The sequence below is a fragment of the Acipenser ruthenus genome, chromosome 6, assembly GCF_902713425.1.
Source record: "Acipenser ruthenus chromosome 6, fAciRut3.2 maternal haplotype, whole genome shotgun sequence".
Lineage (NCBI taxonomy): Eukaryota > Metazoa > Chordata > Actinopteri > Acipenseriformes > Acipenseridae > Acipenser > Acipenser ruthenus.
Window position 1 is genome coordinate 73,496,937 of NC_081194.1, and position 16,902 is coordinate 73,513,838.

The 16,902-nt window shown below is 36.4% G+C and overlaps 1 protein-coding gene across 2 annotated transcripts; it reads right to left on the reverse strand.

Annotated features, from left to right (window-relative positions):
* Positions 1 to 6,190: 6,190 nt before the first annotated feature.
* On the reverse strand, positions 6,191 to 16,200 carry LOC117410407 (tribbles homolog 2-like). 2 transcript variants are annotated; one of them, XM_034016920.3, is made up of 3 exons: positions 14,875 to 16,200; positions 12,858 to 13,150; positions 6,191 to 7,646 (listed from the first exon to the last, which is right to left on the reverse strand). In XM_034016920.3, exons 1-3 carry the CDS (start codon positions 15,142 to 15,144, stop codon positions 7,172 to 7,174), a joined length of 1,038 nt encoding a protein of 345 aa, XP_033872811.1. In that variant the 5' UTR covers positions 15,145 to 16,200; the 3' UTR covers positions 6,191 to 7,171. The 2 variants fall into 2 exon arrangements, with proteins under 2 accessions (XP_033872811.1, XP_058881772.1); XM_059025789.1 differs by having other exon boundaries at positions 16,050 to 16,176.
* Positions 16,201 to 16,902: the final 702 nt, after the last annotated feature.

The window sequence follows — 16,902 nt, forward strand, 5'->3', positions numbered from 1 at the left end:
ATTATTTTATTTGACCAAAGGACAAGCAAATAAAGTGCTTAGTGCAATTGTTTCGGTCGTTTGACCATCTTCTGTGCTGTACATAAAGGTTGTCATGCTTTCATATATTTTTACTTTCAAATTAAAAGATATATTGTAATGACTGTATTGTAAGGGGAACGGGTCACGTTGTTACTTAGCATGGGAAGGGGGAGTGAGTGAATGAGTGGGGAGACTGTGTTTCGCTGTTTTCAGGGGTTGCAGAGCATGGATGTGATTGGTTGATGATGAGCCGGACAGCAGCGGGAAACGACGGGAGGTTTTATAATAAGGGGGTGCATGAGCCTGGTGTTCACATTCAAGTGCTGAACTTGAATGTGAAACTGTGGGTGCGACTGAGCGAGCGTGTGAGCTGTGACCGAAGAGAATATGCAGCGAAAGTGCCAAGTCTGAAACGTAGGGTTATTATTTTGGTGCCTTGAATTCCTTCCCCTGACAGGAATTCTCTGTAGTTTCAAATAAAACAAACATTTTGAGAATTCAACACTGTCTCCTTGAGTACTTGTTCCTAAACATGAAAACGTTTCAATATACTAAATGAACAGATCAAGCTTATTATGATAGTTTGCAAAATTAGATGAACACTTTCAATACATTGGAATAATACATAATCATTATTTCCAAAATCTTGTTAGTCTCGTTACTTGTTAAAAACTGTAACTTTACTCTTATACTACTTATACTACTTGCAATGAAAGCTAGGACGTCTGCTTTGCAAGTTGCATTGGAAGCATGTCTTGGGTTCGCTTCCCACACAGGGTTTATCTTAAATATATATATATATATATATATATATATATATATATATATATATATATATATATATATATATATATATATATCTATACACAATATTTTGTGTGTGTAACAACCACATTTTTATGTGAAAAACATTTAGTTAATATGAATGACATTTTCATTGAATAGATTTTTTCACACATAACTTTAACATGCATATACTATATATATAAGGCAGGATTTGAACCCAAACTAATCATACTTTCAGTCCAACTACATAGCCGCTACACTACACAGAATCACATCTTAACCTTTTCAACAGACTAGGCTACTTTTTTACATTTAACCTTTTCAAACGCAATACATTGCCTCAATATATGTTGAACAAGTTTGCTATTCCCGTAATGTGTGTTATTATCCATTAAGTGAAAAAAGAAGTGATAGCTGAAACAAAAACACACTGGAAATATGAAAAAGTGCCAAGTTATCAGAAGTGCCCAGCCATTTAAAGTGGAGATATCAAAAACACAAGCCAAGTTAGTAGAAACAATTGTGGCAACCTTGGTCCCCATCGGTTTCACAGTTGTGCCTATTTGCTTTCTGCTGGGCAAGGTTGCCCCAAATGGTTTCTTGAAACTTGGCTTGTGTTTTTGATGTCTCCACTTTAAATGGCTGGGCACTTCTGATAACTTGGCACTTTTTCATATTTCCAGTGTGTTTTTGTTTCAGATTCTGTACACTCTCCAATCATTTTTAAATTCTTCAAAATGTTTCCCACCCACCTCATCTTCGTATTCCAGTGTTTTTTATATGTACAGAGCGAAGTTGCCAATCAGTGAGTACAATAAGTTGCGTTGGACATGGATAGACTAATTTGCTACACGAGGTAACGTTTGCGGGGACCAGCACTGGTATTTACATTTACTGGATCCGAGGACGACCCAAGCCCCAGTGCATTTTGTCAAGAGGTTTTGTCAAACAAAACTCTTAAACCTGCTAAATTGGGACACCATTTATCTATAATGCATTCAGAATTTTAAAAAAATAAAAAATAAACAAAAGAAACAGGAACTTTGCTATCAGCAACTTTCAATGCGCAAAATAGCAACATTCCTTGCTGACCTGGTAGTGAAGATTCAAGTCCAGGAATCTCATTAAGTTAGTACCTTATATAAATACTTCAATTTCTATATATACATGTACATATACACATACAAAGTAATTTAAAAATGCTGTTGTAAAAAAAATGTGTGCCAAGTGGTCCATGGGGAAAAAAACACCAAGGTGGTCCCTACCTTGAAAAAGGTTGGGAACCACTCGCACAGGGGATTGCTTGTACTTTAATATACATTTACAATACAACTATTGATAAAATAATGTGCATACCACAGCGCTTGATTTCATTTCTGTTTGGCCGGAGCAACTCCCGCATTACATGTAGAGATAATGGCTAATCAAATGACCTATACCTACACTCTATCTGAGTATAGCTCCCCATTATTTACACATTTTGTTAGATTAGTTGTGGGTATTTGTTTGTTTATTTGCATGCAAGCAATATAAGTGTGTACCAGTGGCATAACCAGGATTCTGTTTCGGGGGGGGACTGTAGATTTTTGCAGATGGGTATTAATTTATAAATGATGTTTAGATCCCCAAGTTCATCCTCATGTTTTTCATTGCAAACATGTGTCCTCAGAGTTGGTCAAAAGCAGAGGACGTCTAGTAACCCCCCAGACGTTTCTATCAACGAAAGTCGGTAAATTCAAAATGAAATGCGATGTTGTGGCCAGAGAAGGCTCTTGTGCATTATTTGGAAGTAATGAACTGGGTTTAAATAACTGATTTCATTTTACCTTATTTTCTTTAGGCTAGAATAACCATTTCGTCCTTCATTTCCATACATATCTTCAAATGCATCGTTAAAACCATTATGTTTTGTATTTTCACCCGTCCCCAATTTGGTTATGCCCAATCGTTGTGTTTTACTGAACTGTAGAATCTCAGGACATATTATACCAATTTTAATAATATATTATGGTTTGTGGCGAAGGCTGGTATTGTTTTGAGGTGAATACCCCGGAAATGCTATATCAATTGTAACATAACACTAACATGGTCGATTCGCACAGTTGTAAAAAGACACACGACGCGTGAGTTTTAAATTTTACAGGTGGTCCTGATGTCCTGTAAAATAATCAAAAGATCTCTGAGAATTATCTGTGATAAAAAGAAATGGACGGTTCATACAGTATCACAGGTGGCTGACATTGTTTTCTTTCCAATGTCGTTGAATAATGAATTTCGGGGGGCGGGGTTCAAACCCTTAAAAACACCCCCTAGCTATGTGTGTACTACTTATTAGGAAAAATTTGGTTAAACCTGGTTGGTTGACCTGTATCTTTTAATATAGTGGCAGGATTTATTTATTTTCTAAAATGGGACCATGTAAGTCAATATGAGAAAAGTAAACAGCTATCTGAAGACCTTAGGCAGAAAATTATAGATTTCCAAGCATTTGAGTATCCCAATTTCAACTTTTTCTATTGTTTTCTGTTTCTATTATCAGAAGTACAACTCTCCATCAGTCTGGAAGAAAGAAGGTTCTTTCACCAAGAACAAATAGAAGAATTTTGAATAAGGTTAGTAACAATCCAAGATTGACTGCCAAACATATTCAAAGTGAATTGGCTGCAAGTGGGACTGGGGTTTCCATTTCAACCAAAGACCGAGTATTGCATGGTAAATGTCTCAATGATCGCAGAGAGGAAAAAGCCACTCTTAGGAAAACATTCGCAAGGACAAAAGCCTTAAAATTTGTAAAATGACATTTGAATAATGGATATGAGTTCTGGTCAAAGGTTTTGTGGAGTGAGTGGAAAAAAAAATTGAACTATTTGGTCATGCTGATATTGTTACGTTTGAATAAAGTCTGGTGAGGTGTACAAAGAAAAGAACGCAATACCTACTGTCAAGCACGGAGGTGGTAGTATCCTTCTACGGGGATGTTTTTCCTCTAATGGCACAGGAAATTTAGTTCCAATATATAGTAAAATGTATTCCATAGCATACCAAAAGATATTGGCCAATCATCTGAAACCCTCCGCTACAAAACTTGGTTTAAAACGCGACTGGACGTTCCACATCAAAACGTACTTCAGAATGGTTAAAGAAGGATAAAATCAAGGTTGAGAATCTTTGGTATGTTGAAGAAGGCTGTGCACAAGAGACGTCCTCGGAATTTGAATGAACTGGAACAATTTTGTGTTGAAGAATGGTCAAAAATCACTAAAGAATCATGCCAAAAGCTCATTGACAAATATCCTAATCATTTAAAAGAGGTTATTATTGCTAAAGGTGCCTCAACTAGGTATTAATTTCATTTTCCTTGTCAGGTTATGAATACTTTTGAATTAGCATTTTTTGAGTTTTGCAAAAAATTGCTTAAGTAAATAATTGTAAACATCTATTTTTTTTTACACCCCCCCCCCCCCCCCCCCCCCGCAAAACTTTTTCTACAAAAGATTTTTCCTAAAATTATTTGTTTTAGAAATTTCTAAAAATTATAAATTTCCATTGGGGCATGTAAACCTTTGACTACAACTGTGTGTGTGTGTGTATGTATATATATGTTTATATACATATAAACATGTATATAAACAACACTACTAAATAACTTATTCCATGTGTAATGAAATATATGGGATGTTTGAAGAGCCGCATTTCAACCACAAAACAGCCGCAGCGGCTCGGGAAACGCCGGTTGGTCTCCCCTGCCCTAGACTCACCAAAAAGTAAGGTAGAAAGAATCACATAACTTATCCTCCCTTTATTTGAACTTTTACCAGGAGCAGCATTCAGATTAACTACGTAATGCTGCAATTTCATCAGGGGCTATTCACATACAAAAAAAGAGGTTAGGACAGTAATAAATAGGTGCAATTTATTTAAATATGCAGTTCACAATTTATTTACTGAAGAGATTTTGGACAAAACATCAAACCAAATACATTACAATCAAAACACCAGAGGCAGTAATACCTCACCATGCATATCACTTTCTCTAAACATTCCCCTTCCAAAGAGAAAAAAAAAAAAAGTGTCCTTGTCAACTTTAGCACCAACTCCAACTCAGTCCCTTCTTCAGAGTGAGTAACTCGTACCAGAATTCTTATTTGTGTGAAAAAAAAAATTAGATTACATATAAACAAAAAAAGTCAGGTCAATTGTAGCTATCGGTTTCTGTTTTTATTAAATCCACAAGAACTAAATCATCTGCTTGTTTTTTTGTTTTGTTTTTTTCGTTTTTTTGTAGATTTTATTTTAAGCTTTCCTGCTGTGCAGGTAATAGCATCCATAGGTCAAATGCCAAGTAGCTGTATGCACATGCCACATACTATAATAAAAGCACAAATTCAAGTAACATTTACATACTACAAGAGCCCACAAGTACCTACTCATAACATGACCAATTCACAGAACTTGTACAGGCAGTAATAAAAAGTAAAAATGAGGTACTGGATACATAGTAGTTATGCCCAGAATTATTTGTATATAGTCTATTAATAAAATGAAATGAAAAAGCCAACATGAAACAAAGTAAAGAAATAAATAAAACATATATATATATATATATATATATATATATATATATATATATATATATATAATATAAATTCAGGGTTGGAAATACCAGAAAGCAGAAGTGTTTAATACAGTGTGTAACACATCGTCATAAGAGACCCCAATATTAAAAAATATTGGCTTTTCATCCTAGAGTGCACTTGCAATTATTTAAATGTAATAAAGGTAGGGGTGCATGTCACAGGTGGGATAGAAGAGTACTAACATAGAGTGGATTATTTTAATGGTCTAATGTAGCCCTTATAAAATGGTTCAAAGGTGTTGCTGCAATCCCCTTTCTAGAGCCCCACAAATTACTCTGAACCATTCTTGGTTTTGTTTCTTGCTGCTTTAGCAGGTAAGGTTTTAAGGCCCCACACATTCATTCTAAAAGAAACTAAGAGTTGTTGACCCTGCTGGTGAAAGACAAAAAACACCCAGAATTGTCTTTTCACAAAGGTTGAGATACTGCGTTTGCTTTTTATGTTACATACCTTAACTGAAGTCTATAGGGCCTGCATTAAATCATATATATTATATATGAAAGTTTACCACTTTCACTCTTGTAATAAACTTTATACTGGCAACAGCAGCTCTGTTCGTCTGTACTTACTAAGCTATTGATACTGTAGTTGTTTATCCCAATGCAAGCCCTGAGTCTATGCAACCCCCTAACTGAACTCCATGTCATACATGGCTTAGAAGTTATCATACCAGTCCGTTTTTAAAAACAATTAAATAAGCATTGTTATTTACTACCTTTATTTTTTTTTTAACATATTTATTTAAAAAAAAAAAAAAAGTGTTAAATAAAATTTCACATTTGTCTTGGTACGAACAAATTAGATTACTTACAATTAAATAGTTAACTTTTTTCTGCAAACTGAATTGGCTGGTCTATCAAATCACAGCCCTATGGTCGCCACCCCCACCCCCCTTACAAAAATCAAGTGCATTATATCGGATCTGGAAGCAAGTATTTCTAAACCCTGTATATTTTATGAACTGAAGAAAAGTAATACATCATTTAAAATAATAGCAGTTACACAACTGGTTTGAAATTAGATTCGCAGTCGAGACAAGCAGTTCAGTAAATATTATAAAAAAAAACAGATATTTTTCCTTATAGGAGCAAATCATTCTAAAAAAAAAAAAAAAGTCACTTCGTGACAAGAATACCAAGTAGCTGACGTTGAAGAAACGAGGTTGAATTACACAAGTTGTTGAAAATGGCTATGTAGAGAAAATAACTAAATGATGTTGTTATAGTTGTTTATGTTAGCACCCACATTTTGTCTGTCCATGTACCCATGTACTTAGGAGGGGGGATTAGAAATTGCCAATTACCTGAATGACAGAAAAAAACAAAAAATATATATAACAGTACAATGCCAAATGTGTCGAGTCAAAAACAAAACAAAAAATATATATATATATATTCTATTGGGAGTATTATGCTGCATGTACAGCCAACTGTTTTTTTCCATGGCTCCATGAGATAAGAAGCTCCATACTGCCTTTCTATTTTTATTGTCTTTGTCGTTTCCCCACTAGCATCAATCTAACTTCATAGCACCATTTGCCAAAGAAATTGCTACATTTCATGTCCTGTTGCTCATCAAAGCTTGCGAAGGAACTTTCATACTGCGTTTGGCTGCCAAGCTCGTTTGATCCAGGGTGTGAATAAATGGGGTCTTAAAAGGACTCCTTCATGTTATAAAAGTCTTGAGCTGTTGTGTCTTCCAGACTTGCTCACTTGTGTATGTGCTACTCAGCTGAAAAACTTGTCCAACTCTTCTTCCATATTAACATCAGGTACCAGCTGATCTGAAGCCTCCTTATCATTTGCACCACATCCTGAACTGGAGGCATGCATATCTGAAGCAAACCAGGGGTGGTCCAAGATTTCCCGAGACGTGAGCCGTTCGGCAGGCTCTCGGCGGAGGATGCTGCGGATAAGGCATTTCGCCTTGGGGGTGAGAGTCTCGGGAATGCTAAACTGCCCTCGGCGGATCTTGCTGAACAGAGAACTAGGCTCCACATCATGGAAGGGGTAGCGCCCAACTAACATAGTATAGAGCATCACACCCAGGCTCCACACATCTGCTGCCTTTCCAGAGTAGCTGCCACTTGTGTTCAGGATCTCAGGACTCACGTAGGCCGGACAGCCATGTTTGTCTGACAGAGAGTCATCTTCTCCCTCCAAAATGTATGCATCTGCCAGACTTTCTAATTTAACTAAACCCCTAGGGAAAAAGAAATAAGAATATCTGTGAGAAGATATCAACAAGTTCATAAACACACAAAACAGACACATGCAGATTCAGGTAACATAGTATCAAACCCCTCTGGTGCACCTATAGGACCAGTTAACTCCCATTAGCCAGACACATTTTCAAAAGTGTGGGAATTAGTACTTGATGGCTTCAGTTAATAGTAAGATGGTAGACAAACCAATGGATCACATTGGTCGAAATTCTACAAAAAAAAAAGATCTGACAAGTGAAATAATCACCCAAATGAGGTGGTTTAATGTGAAGAAAAAAAAAACCCAGTGCAAACATATATACCATGATAACCATAGTTGTACCATGTTTTTACACTTCTGAAGATGTCATGTAATAATCCACTCCACCCCCACCGGAGGCTTGTCAATTACTCTGACACCCTTGTTAGAATAAAAGCAGTACTCCATGAACAGTTTCCTCTATTTATCTTTATCCAAAAAAAGCCTACTCATTTATTTACCCACAGAAAAGGGACACGTGCCATGCAATAATGGCAATCCAAAGGCACATACAACGTCCGCTCACAATACCATGCATGGCGGATTTACAACACACAAGGTATTGTCAATGGCTTATTTGAAAAAAATAACAATAACAGGAAGTTACTGTTTTTGAATACTTTCCCAGCTTTACTAAATCAAACAACAAAAGAGAAATCAAAAGGGCAGCAAAAGCAGGACTCATACAGGAAATACATCTTTGTCCCACAGAAGAGGAAGCTATAAAGAAACCCATCCATTGTCTCTCACAATAGCACATATTTCCCCAGCAGATTTCTTTATTGGTTAGTGAAAGCTCTTCTGTTCCTTTTTTTGAGCAAATGATCAACCAATATTTCTTTTTTTTCTAGCTATATAAAACTTAACAAATCAGGACTGAAAAGGCACACCGAACAGATCATTCAGGACAGGGATTCGAGTTAAAACCCAGCATTGTCACTGCCAAAGTCTTCCTATTTAAATACCACAAGGCATTTGTTGCCAGTAAAATTTATGAATTCAGTCGAGATGGAATTGCATCTTTTGATTTTCATAAAATATATTAAACTAAATATTGCATTTATTACAATTACAATTTTGCAAATAAAAATGTGGTACTGGTAACTGAGTCTTCACAGTACTCACATAATGATGCTGGCAAAATACAGCAATATAAACATCAAATAGATAAACATGCAGTCTGGGGATAACAAAGTAGCCTCAAATTCTTATCTGTTTATGTTTTTTAAATTGTCCTCCCACCTTTACAATGTTCACAATGATTCCATCTACAGAATGTCAACTGTGAAACAAGTTTCATTTTTGAATTTCTGTCAAGACACCATGGCTGTTTTAGATGGCGCTGGTTCTACAAGCTATACAGACAAATCAAGCTCCAGATTACGACACACACACACACATACAATTGTGCTTCACACTTCTAAAGGCTGTTAATTGCTACATCTACCGTATAACCTTTTTTTTATTTTATTAAAAATTACATTTTCTAAACAAAACAAAAAATAGTACAACTAAATACAGTAGAATCCCTATTATCCAAACTAACTGGGACCAAGGCCAGATCGGAAAATCGAAAGTTCAGATAATCCGAAGAAAATCTTTTAAATAATGTTTCTTAAGGCAAAATGTGTTTAAGATGAGAGGCTGTCTTTGCCATTGCACGATCACGTAGCCACTTTATCAACAGCAGCTTGTTGGGGTCTGTCTCGGACTGCTGCTCTAGTACTGTAGGAAGAGGTTTCCCACTGTAGCAGCATCATTGTGGGAAATCTTTTCAGCCCACTCTTCACTATCAGAGTCTTCGGGATGAAGCACAGACTGTACGATTGCTGAATTGTCCAGTAACTGATGAGCAGGGTCAGCTGCATCATCTTCATCAACTTCTGTGCAGCCAGGGAGCTTGTGGAGGAGATCAACAAATGAACATGCCTCTTTGGCTGCCAATGCTGTTGTGGCAGCTGCAAGTTTGCTCTCCCGAGTCTCATCGATAATTTCTGGCCACAGATTTTTCCATCATTTTTGTAAAGTTGACCTGGGGATGTCTTCCCATGCTTCTCCTACCCCATATACAGCATCCTTGATAATAACTTTCATCCACCGTTACAACATGCTGCCTCGCTCTCAGATGCTTCATCTGACATTAGTAGGTGATTAAGAAGATGTCGTTTTATAGCGTCATTTTAGATTTTCCAGCACTCGGTCCATAGGCTGCACAAGAGATGTTACGTTTGGAGGCAAAAATAAACCGAAGATCATATCATCTTGTGAGGTAAGCGATCTGAATCAGGGTGGGCGAGCGGGTGCATTATCCATCAATATGATGGATAAACGTCATTAAGCGGGTTTGGCATTGTAGGGGAGATAAAGGGAGGTTTAAGTCATGAGTGACTGTTTTGTAAGCATTATGAATGCTTATTCACCACTGCTATACCCAATTAGAAAATGTACTTTTCTTGTATTTTTTAACACAAGACTCTGAACATGAGAGTATATCTGTACATTTGTTTTAAGTACTAGCCCAGAGGACTACTGATTATTATTATTATTATTTATTTCTTAGCAGACACCCTTATCCAGGGCGACTTACAAGATATCACATTATTTTTACATACAATTACCCATTTATACAGTTGGGTTTTTACTGGAGCAATCTAGGTAAAGTACCTTGCTCAAGGGTACAACAGCAGTGTCCCCACCGGGGATTGAACCCACAACCCTCTGGTTAGGAGTCCAGAGCCCTAACCACTACTCCACACTGCTGCCCCAAGTGAGACACAGACATCAACTAGTCCTCATCAGATTTAATTTGCCTCGGGCGAGCATGAGTTTCTAACCCTGACCTTAATGCTACAATACCATTTCTGATGGAGGTGAGACAATTGTAACTGCAGCTCAAATAAGCCTCAACCAAAATAGCTCAAGGGTGACAAATGTTAATTTCAAGCTTCATTAGGAAACTGCCAGAATACCAAGTGTACGGTGACAATATCAGTTCCATAACCGGCTGTTGTGTTTGATTTCAGGCCAATGCCACACTCCTGCTGATTCTAGAGTTTCCAAAGGTAGCACTTTATCAGCCTGGCACATGGGGTGCCCAAGCTTACATACTTCATCTGAATGAGTTCATTTGACATCCTCTGTACTGTTAGAAACTAGTATAAAAGATCATTAAAAACTTAGATAGCCTACTATATACATGTCATTTCATCAATTGCAAATTTATTTACATTTTAAGAAATAAATATTGCTTTAAAATGTCTTACTGTTAAATAGGTATTTGATCTTACCTACTGTAAAACATAGGCCTGTATCATTAATAAAGAGCTTCACAACTCCTGTCTGAACAGGACTGTCAATAAACATGACATAGAATTCCTTTTACTTTGGAGAAACCTACAACACACACAAATAAAGACTGACCCTTGACAGGTACACACCCTTCCTAGCGCTTTGTGATGATGGTCCACTATGAAAGGTGCTATATAAAATAAAGATTGATTGCTTCCTAACATGCATTTGTTACTGCAAGAAAACCGGACACCAATTTATATACAACCGGGAAACAGGGAGTGAAATCCAACCCTGTGCCAAAGCCATTTAAAACTTAGATATTTACATCCTGTCTGGTATTTTTTTGGTTTCTGTATAATCAAATTTGACTACATGACAAATTAATACAAACAAATTTTATAAAGGAAAATCAATGTAGCGTATTATAATCCTACAGTACTCCTGGGAATATGTAAGGCTAAACTAAACAGGATGTATTTGTACGTTCACACACACTGGTCTTAACCACCCAGCTGCTTATCCCGCGAGAGAATAAAACGAGGAGATTTCTTTATTTATTTTTTGGTGTTACAGGTTGTAAGGAAGCCTCGTCAGGTTTGGTACTGGTCAAAACGACCCATTTATTTATTGTACCTACACTTCACAGATAATTCATATAACAGCGCTATACACCCGTGCCTGAAACTGGAGAAGATGCTGTCTGTATATGATGTGATTGAAAATTTGCGATGCACGTTTTCTGATGTATATGTGCTAGATAAAGACGTTAGGCATTGATGAGGGTTTGAAGTGTGTCTGCTTTGAAATGTATCACAATTTTTTTTTTTCTAAAAAGTGATTTGCCTGCACAAGTATTATAATGTTATTATAATGCTGCCATTGTAAAAGAAATGATGTTATGTTGTGATCTATATTATAATTAGGGCTTCTGATTTTTGGTTTTAACCAATAAAACCCGCTAAAACACCCCCGATACAAAAAAAATGTAATCGGTGGATAGCCAATAAACACCGGAAAACACCTGAAACACCTGTGGAAATGGTTCATCTATTCACGTTGACTTTACCCTTTTCACATTTTAAAAAATAAAACCTACTACAAAAATAATAATAAATACATTTCCCTATGCTGCTGGGCAATGTCCCGCCTTCCTGACTTCCTGACTTGTATCTATCATTGATTAGTTCTGAATACTTTAAACCCACCCCAACTACTGAGTGACAGCACATTCCTACATTTCTATTGGAGATTTCAAACGAGATTACAATCAGGATGGAGGCTTGTTAGCGGGATTTAAAGCTGTATTACTGTTAAGACACAGAGGATTTAAAACAGAATTGTGGCGAAATGTTCAAAAATGCCTACACACAAAAACCTCAGAAGAATGTGGCCGTGACCGTAGGGATTTCGTTGTGGAAGACAGCAAAGGAAAGAAGGTACAACTTAAGTGTGGAAGTACTGTCGAGTTACTATACATATTTTGACACACACACAAAAAAACACTCAAGCATTTTGGAAAGTAACAGAAAACACTAATTTCATACAGTATATCAAAAACGAAAACCCAGAAAAAAAACGATTGATATAAAAGTCGAAATTTGCTTAAAATAAGCACCGAAAAATACAATTAATAAAACCCAAAAAACAGAAGCCCTAATTATAATGCTATTATTGTAAACACGCTGTTATTTAAGTTCTATTGAAATACTGTCCAAATTGCTTATTTGAGGGCTAAGAAATATGAAAAAAAAAGCATTTTTAACATGGAAATTGCTAAAATAAATGGGCAGCTGGGTGGTTAAAGTTTAAAACAGCAACAGTAAAACCACTACAGTGGTCAATAAATATAACAATTAAAAAAACAAATAGCATATCTTACCTGTCCTCATTTTTAAAAACAAATTTCCTTAACTTGAGGTCTCTCAGTACGACTCCACTGTCATGGCAGTGAGCAACAGCTGATGCTATCTGATGGAACAGTCTGGCAGCTTCATCTTCTCTGAGCTTTTTGCAGGTACGGACAAATGAATGCATATCCCCATGGCTCTTCTCAAAGAACACGTAAGCCCTCGCTTCACCGAGGAGGATCTCTGCAATCTGGTTTATATTTTCATGTTCTGATAAACAGAAATAGGCTGCTAAGGATTCTTGATATCGGGTAATATCAAATACCTGTGAGAGAAAAAAAAAAATGGTTTACAAGAATAATTATGCAGCTTTTTTTATGGTTGCTTGTTAAATTGCTGCAAGCCAGTTCTAAAATGGAAATCAGTATGAATTGTACAAGAGAATTGAAATCTTATTCATGAAAATGATGGTGCATTTTCACATGGAAATGCAGAACAAGCAGCTGACTGCACACTATATCAGTGCAGTTTTATAATGAGAAGATATAGATGAGAATTTTTTTAAGTATTTAATACTAAAGTTCAATTGATTACAGTATTGTGAAATTAGCTAATACACAGGGTATTACTAAACAATGTTAGGACATAGAAGCCAATGTCTGTCGGTCATTGACTGGTCAACGTGACAGAACAATGGGATTTTCTGAATGGTTCTGAGACTTTCTGTCTACACTACATAACCGATCTCGAGAACCGTGCTCAAAAACGGTGTAATTGCTCCAGCTGAAAGCGTCCACACTAAAGTACTGTTTCATGTTTAGCCGGGTTTAACGCGTACAAACACTATTAAAATATTTTGGTTACGGTTCTTAGCAGCGCAATGGATTGTGGGGCTTAATATGACATTATCCCACTATGCACAATTATTTAATACAGTGTTTCACTAAAACAGCATTTTACACAATGCATGCCTAATGCGTAAGCATTTGTTTTAATGATTAAGGAACCATACTTATTTGGACACTTGGAATTAGAGCCAAGCAGCTTTATTTGTTGTCCTCATCATAGATCAGGACATGCAGAGCAGGTTATACTGTATTTTGATGGCTAAGTATTAGTAAGTGCTCACTGACGTATTAACATAACGCAACTGCACTGTGTTGTGCTTGTATGATTAGCTGATGAAACGCAACCGGATTGTTAGCAGGATATCTCAGACTGTCTTCATTCACTCAGAGAAAAAAAAAAAAAAACACATGGTGTCCAGAGAAATACTTTAGCAAATTAAACCATCGTTATGCACCAGTTCACCCACAGTACTCCGGTGCATTTACATGCAACCAGTTACCGTACTTGTACCCAATTAAAAACTCTACCTTAAAGTCGTGTATGTAATTATATATATATATATATATATATATATATATATATATATATATATATATATATATATATATATATATATATAATTACACACAAGTTCATTAGCAAGGTTAATACTAATATTACTATACAAGTGCTGCAACTAAATTACTGAAAACCCTGCAGAACATTCAATGACATGAAAGCACTGGAGGACCCGAGACGTGCGTAGATGCCCTGTTGTACTGCGTTATCATGGACAGAACACAGTGCAAGAACAATTAATTTGCATTTTTTGGTTGGTGGATTATACTGCACGCTTCTGTAACACTGAATTAATGGACAACACTCATTTTTGACCTGGATTTGTAGGTTCTAACTTGTAAACCCTCAATTATCATCAGGAACACAATACTTGTTACATTTACCGTGGCTACTGCAGAACAATGAACCGCATGCAATCGATTTAATTTATGAATGAAAACGACTGAATTGCAGCACAGGACCATCATTTATATACAATGTTAAAAAAGTGGTTAACAGTATATTCCTTCCACCCTATATTTACAATAAATAAAATAACAAGGTACTACTATTTAGGTCGTGCATAGATGCATACAAGATATGCAATCAGTGCTACATGCAGATTACCAAATAAACTGCATTCAAATGAATTCAAATATTTACCTTGCAGACGAACTCTTCTCCGCTGTGCAAGTGCGCAGCCCTGAAAACGTGGTCTCCCTCAAGTGTCTCCAACAGTAAGTATTTCCCAATGCATGAAATGCAGTGCGACGAGTTCGGAGTTTCTGGGGGACTCGGTGAACCTAAATTCGGACTGAAACTTTGAATCGATTCGGTAGTCCTTAAACACGATAACTCCTCAAAGTCGTGATTTTTATGCCTTGGTCTCCCATAACGTGTTATGTTAATGGGGGTTGATCTCTGTATGTTCATGAGTATACGATACCAAATCCCTTCCCTACAAAACTGGTCTAACAAACAGTACTAATAACACTCAAACAGTCCGAGGACTCCAGCTGTGCTCACCTTGCTCAATTTAACACAAACTGTTTTCGATTCATCTGCTGATTCACAGTGTACGGGTCTGTCTTTAGCAAGCACTGTCAAAACGCAAATCTTCAGCAAATGTTTAACAGTCAAGATACAAAGCGTTGTAATATTTAAAAATATCCAAATATTCAAACAAAAACACGTAAAAGCAACAAGTCCAAAGTTCTTTTTTTTCAGAATTGTTGATCTAAAATAAAGTTCGAAATTAGAATAGTTACTTGGCAACCCAGTTCATTCCTTAACTGGTTACGTGGAGGTGTGGATTGCAAACGGTAACTAGAAACTGATCAGAAAAAAGTCAGGTAACAGTACCTTACAGTAAAGCACGAACGTCCAACTCTAGGTGGCGTCTGGATCCTTATGCTAAATGCAAAAAACGATTATTAAAAAGGTAATTCTGCCGTGCTTTCGCTAGTATTCAGTGCTGCAGAACGTTACTCATTGCAAGGAAAAAAAAACAACTGCAACATGCACTAATGTATAAAATATGCCAAGAAACGCCAAGAAAGTGCAAACAAGGACAAAGATAGATGAGTGGTTTCCGATTTCCTCTGCTGCGGCAGTTTAGGCCTCCCTGATGTTCATCCATACAGAATAAATGATGCAAGATTATGAGTCCTCCGGGTTAGAAGTAGAATGTCTAAGTGCAAATTTGTTTTTATCTCAAACAATATATATATAGAAAATTGAATTTTGTGCAGCTGGTAAAAAGGGATGGCCGTTTTTCCCCGGGCCGATCCCTTGTTTCAGCAAGACATCCTCTCCCGCGGTGTATTAATAGTACTTACGTGGCCGGGAATCTCTATCTTATGTCAGCTGCACATTCACACCGAAACCCAGTGCTAGCGCTGGCTACACAGACCCTTCCCCGCACACCAACCTGACAGACTTACACCCCGCCTTCCATCTCGTAAAACCCAAAGCTGCTCTTTCATTGGACACATTCACGAATCAATAAAAATACGTAATCACAAACCTGTTGTACTTGCATAAGGGCAGGTTCTACTTGCAGTGGTTTCCATTACATTTAGCTTTTGCTGCTAAGTAGGTGATATCCGTCTGTGAAAGCCGTGACAGATGTTTTCATATCGAGTTATCATTTTTTGGTAGCGAACATGATAGCATGATAGCATTTGTAGAAATCAATCCAATGTATTAAACAGTATAATACTTTTACTGAACTGCTACTGCAGGTAATATTAAACTTCATGTAAATGAATTGTGTTTTTTTACGTGTTTGTTTAAATACGACTAAAAATACGCATATGCAACATGCATTATATATATATATATATATATATATATATATATATATATATATATATATATCTCTATATATATATATATATATATATATATATATATATATATTCCTAAAAAAAAAAAAGTACGTTTTTCACTGTATTTACACATAACTGTTGTCTAGCACTGGACTCACACACATTTAGGCTACAGTTTTACACAAGCTATGTTAGTGTGTACGTATACAGATATACGTTGTATAGGGCTGGTATAGTGTAGGTTAAAATATAATGTTTATTCTGAAATTAGTTGGGGTGTATAACGCAGTAAGATAATCAAGGTTTTCTCGAAATAAGTGAGTTTTCAACAATAACGAAAATGCACAAAAGGTTCTGTATG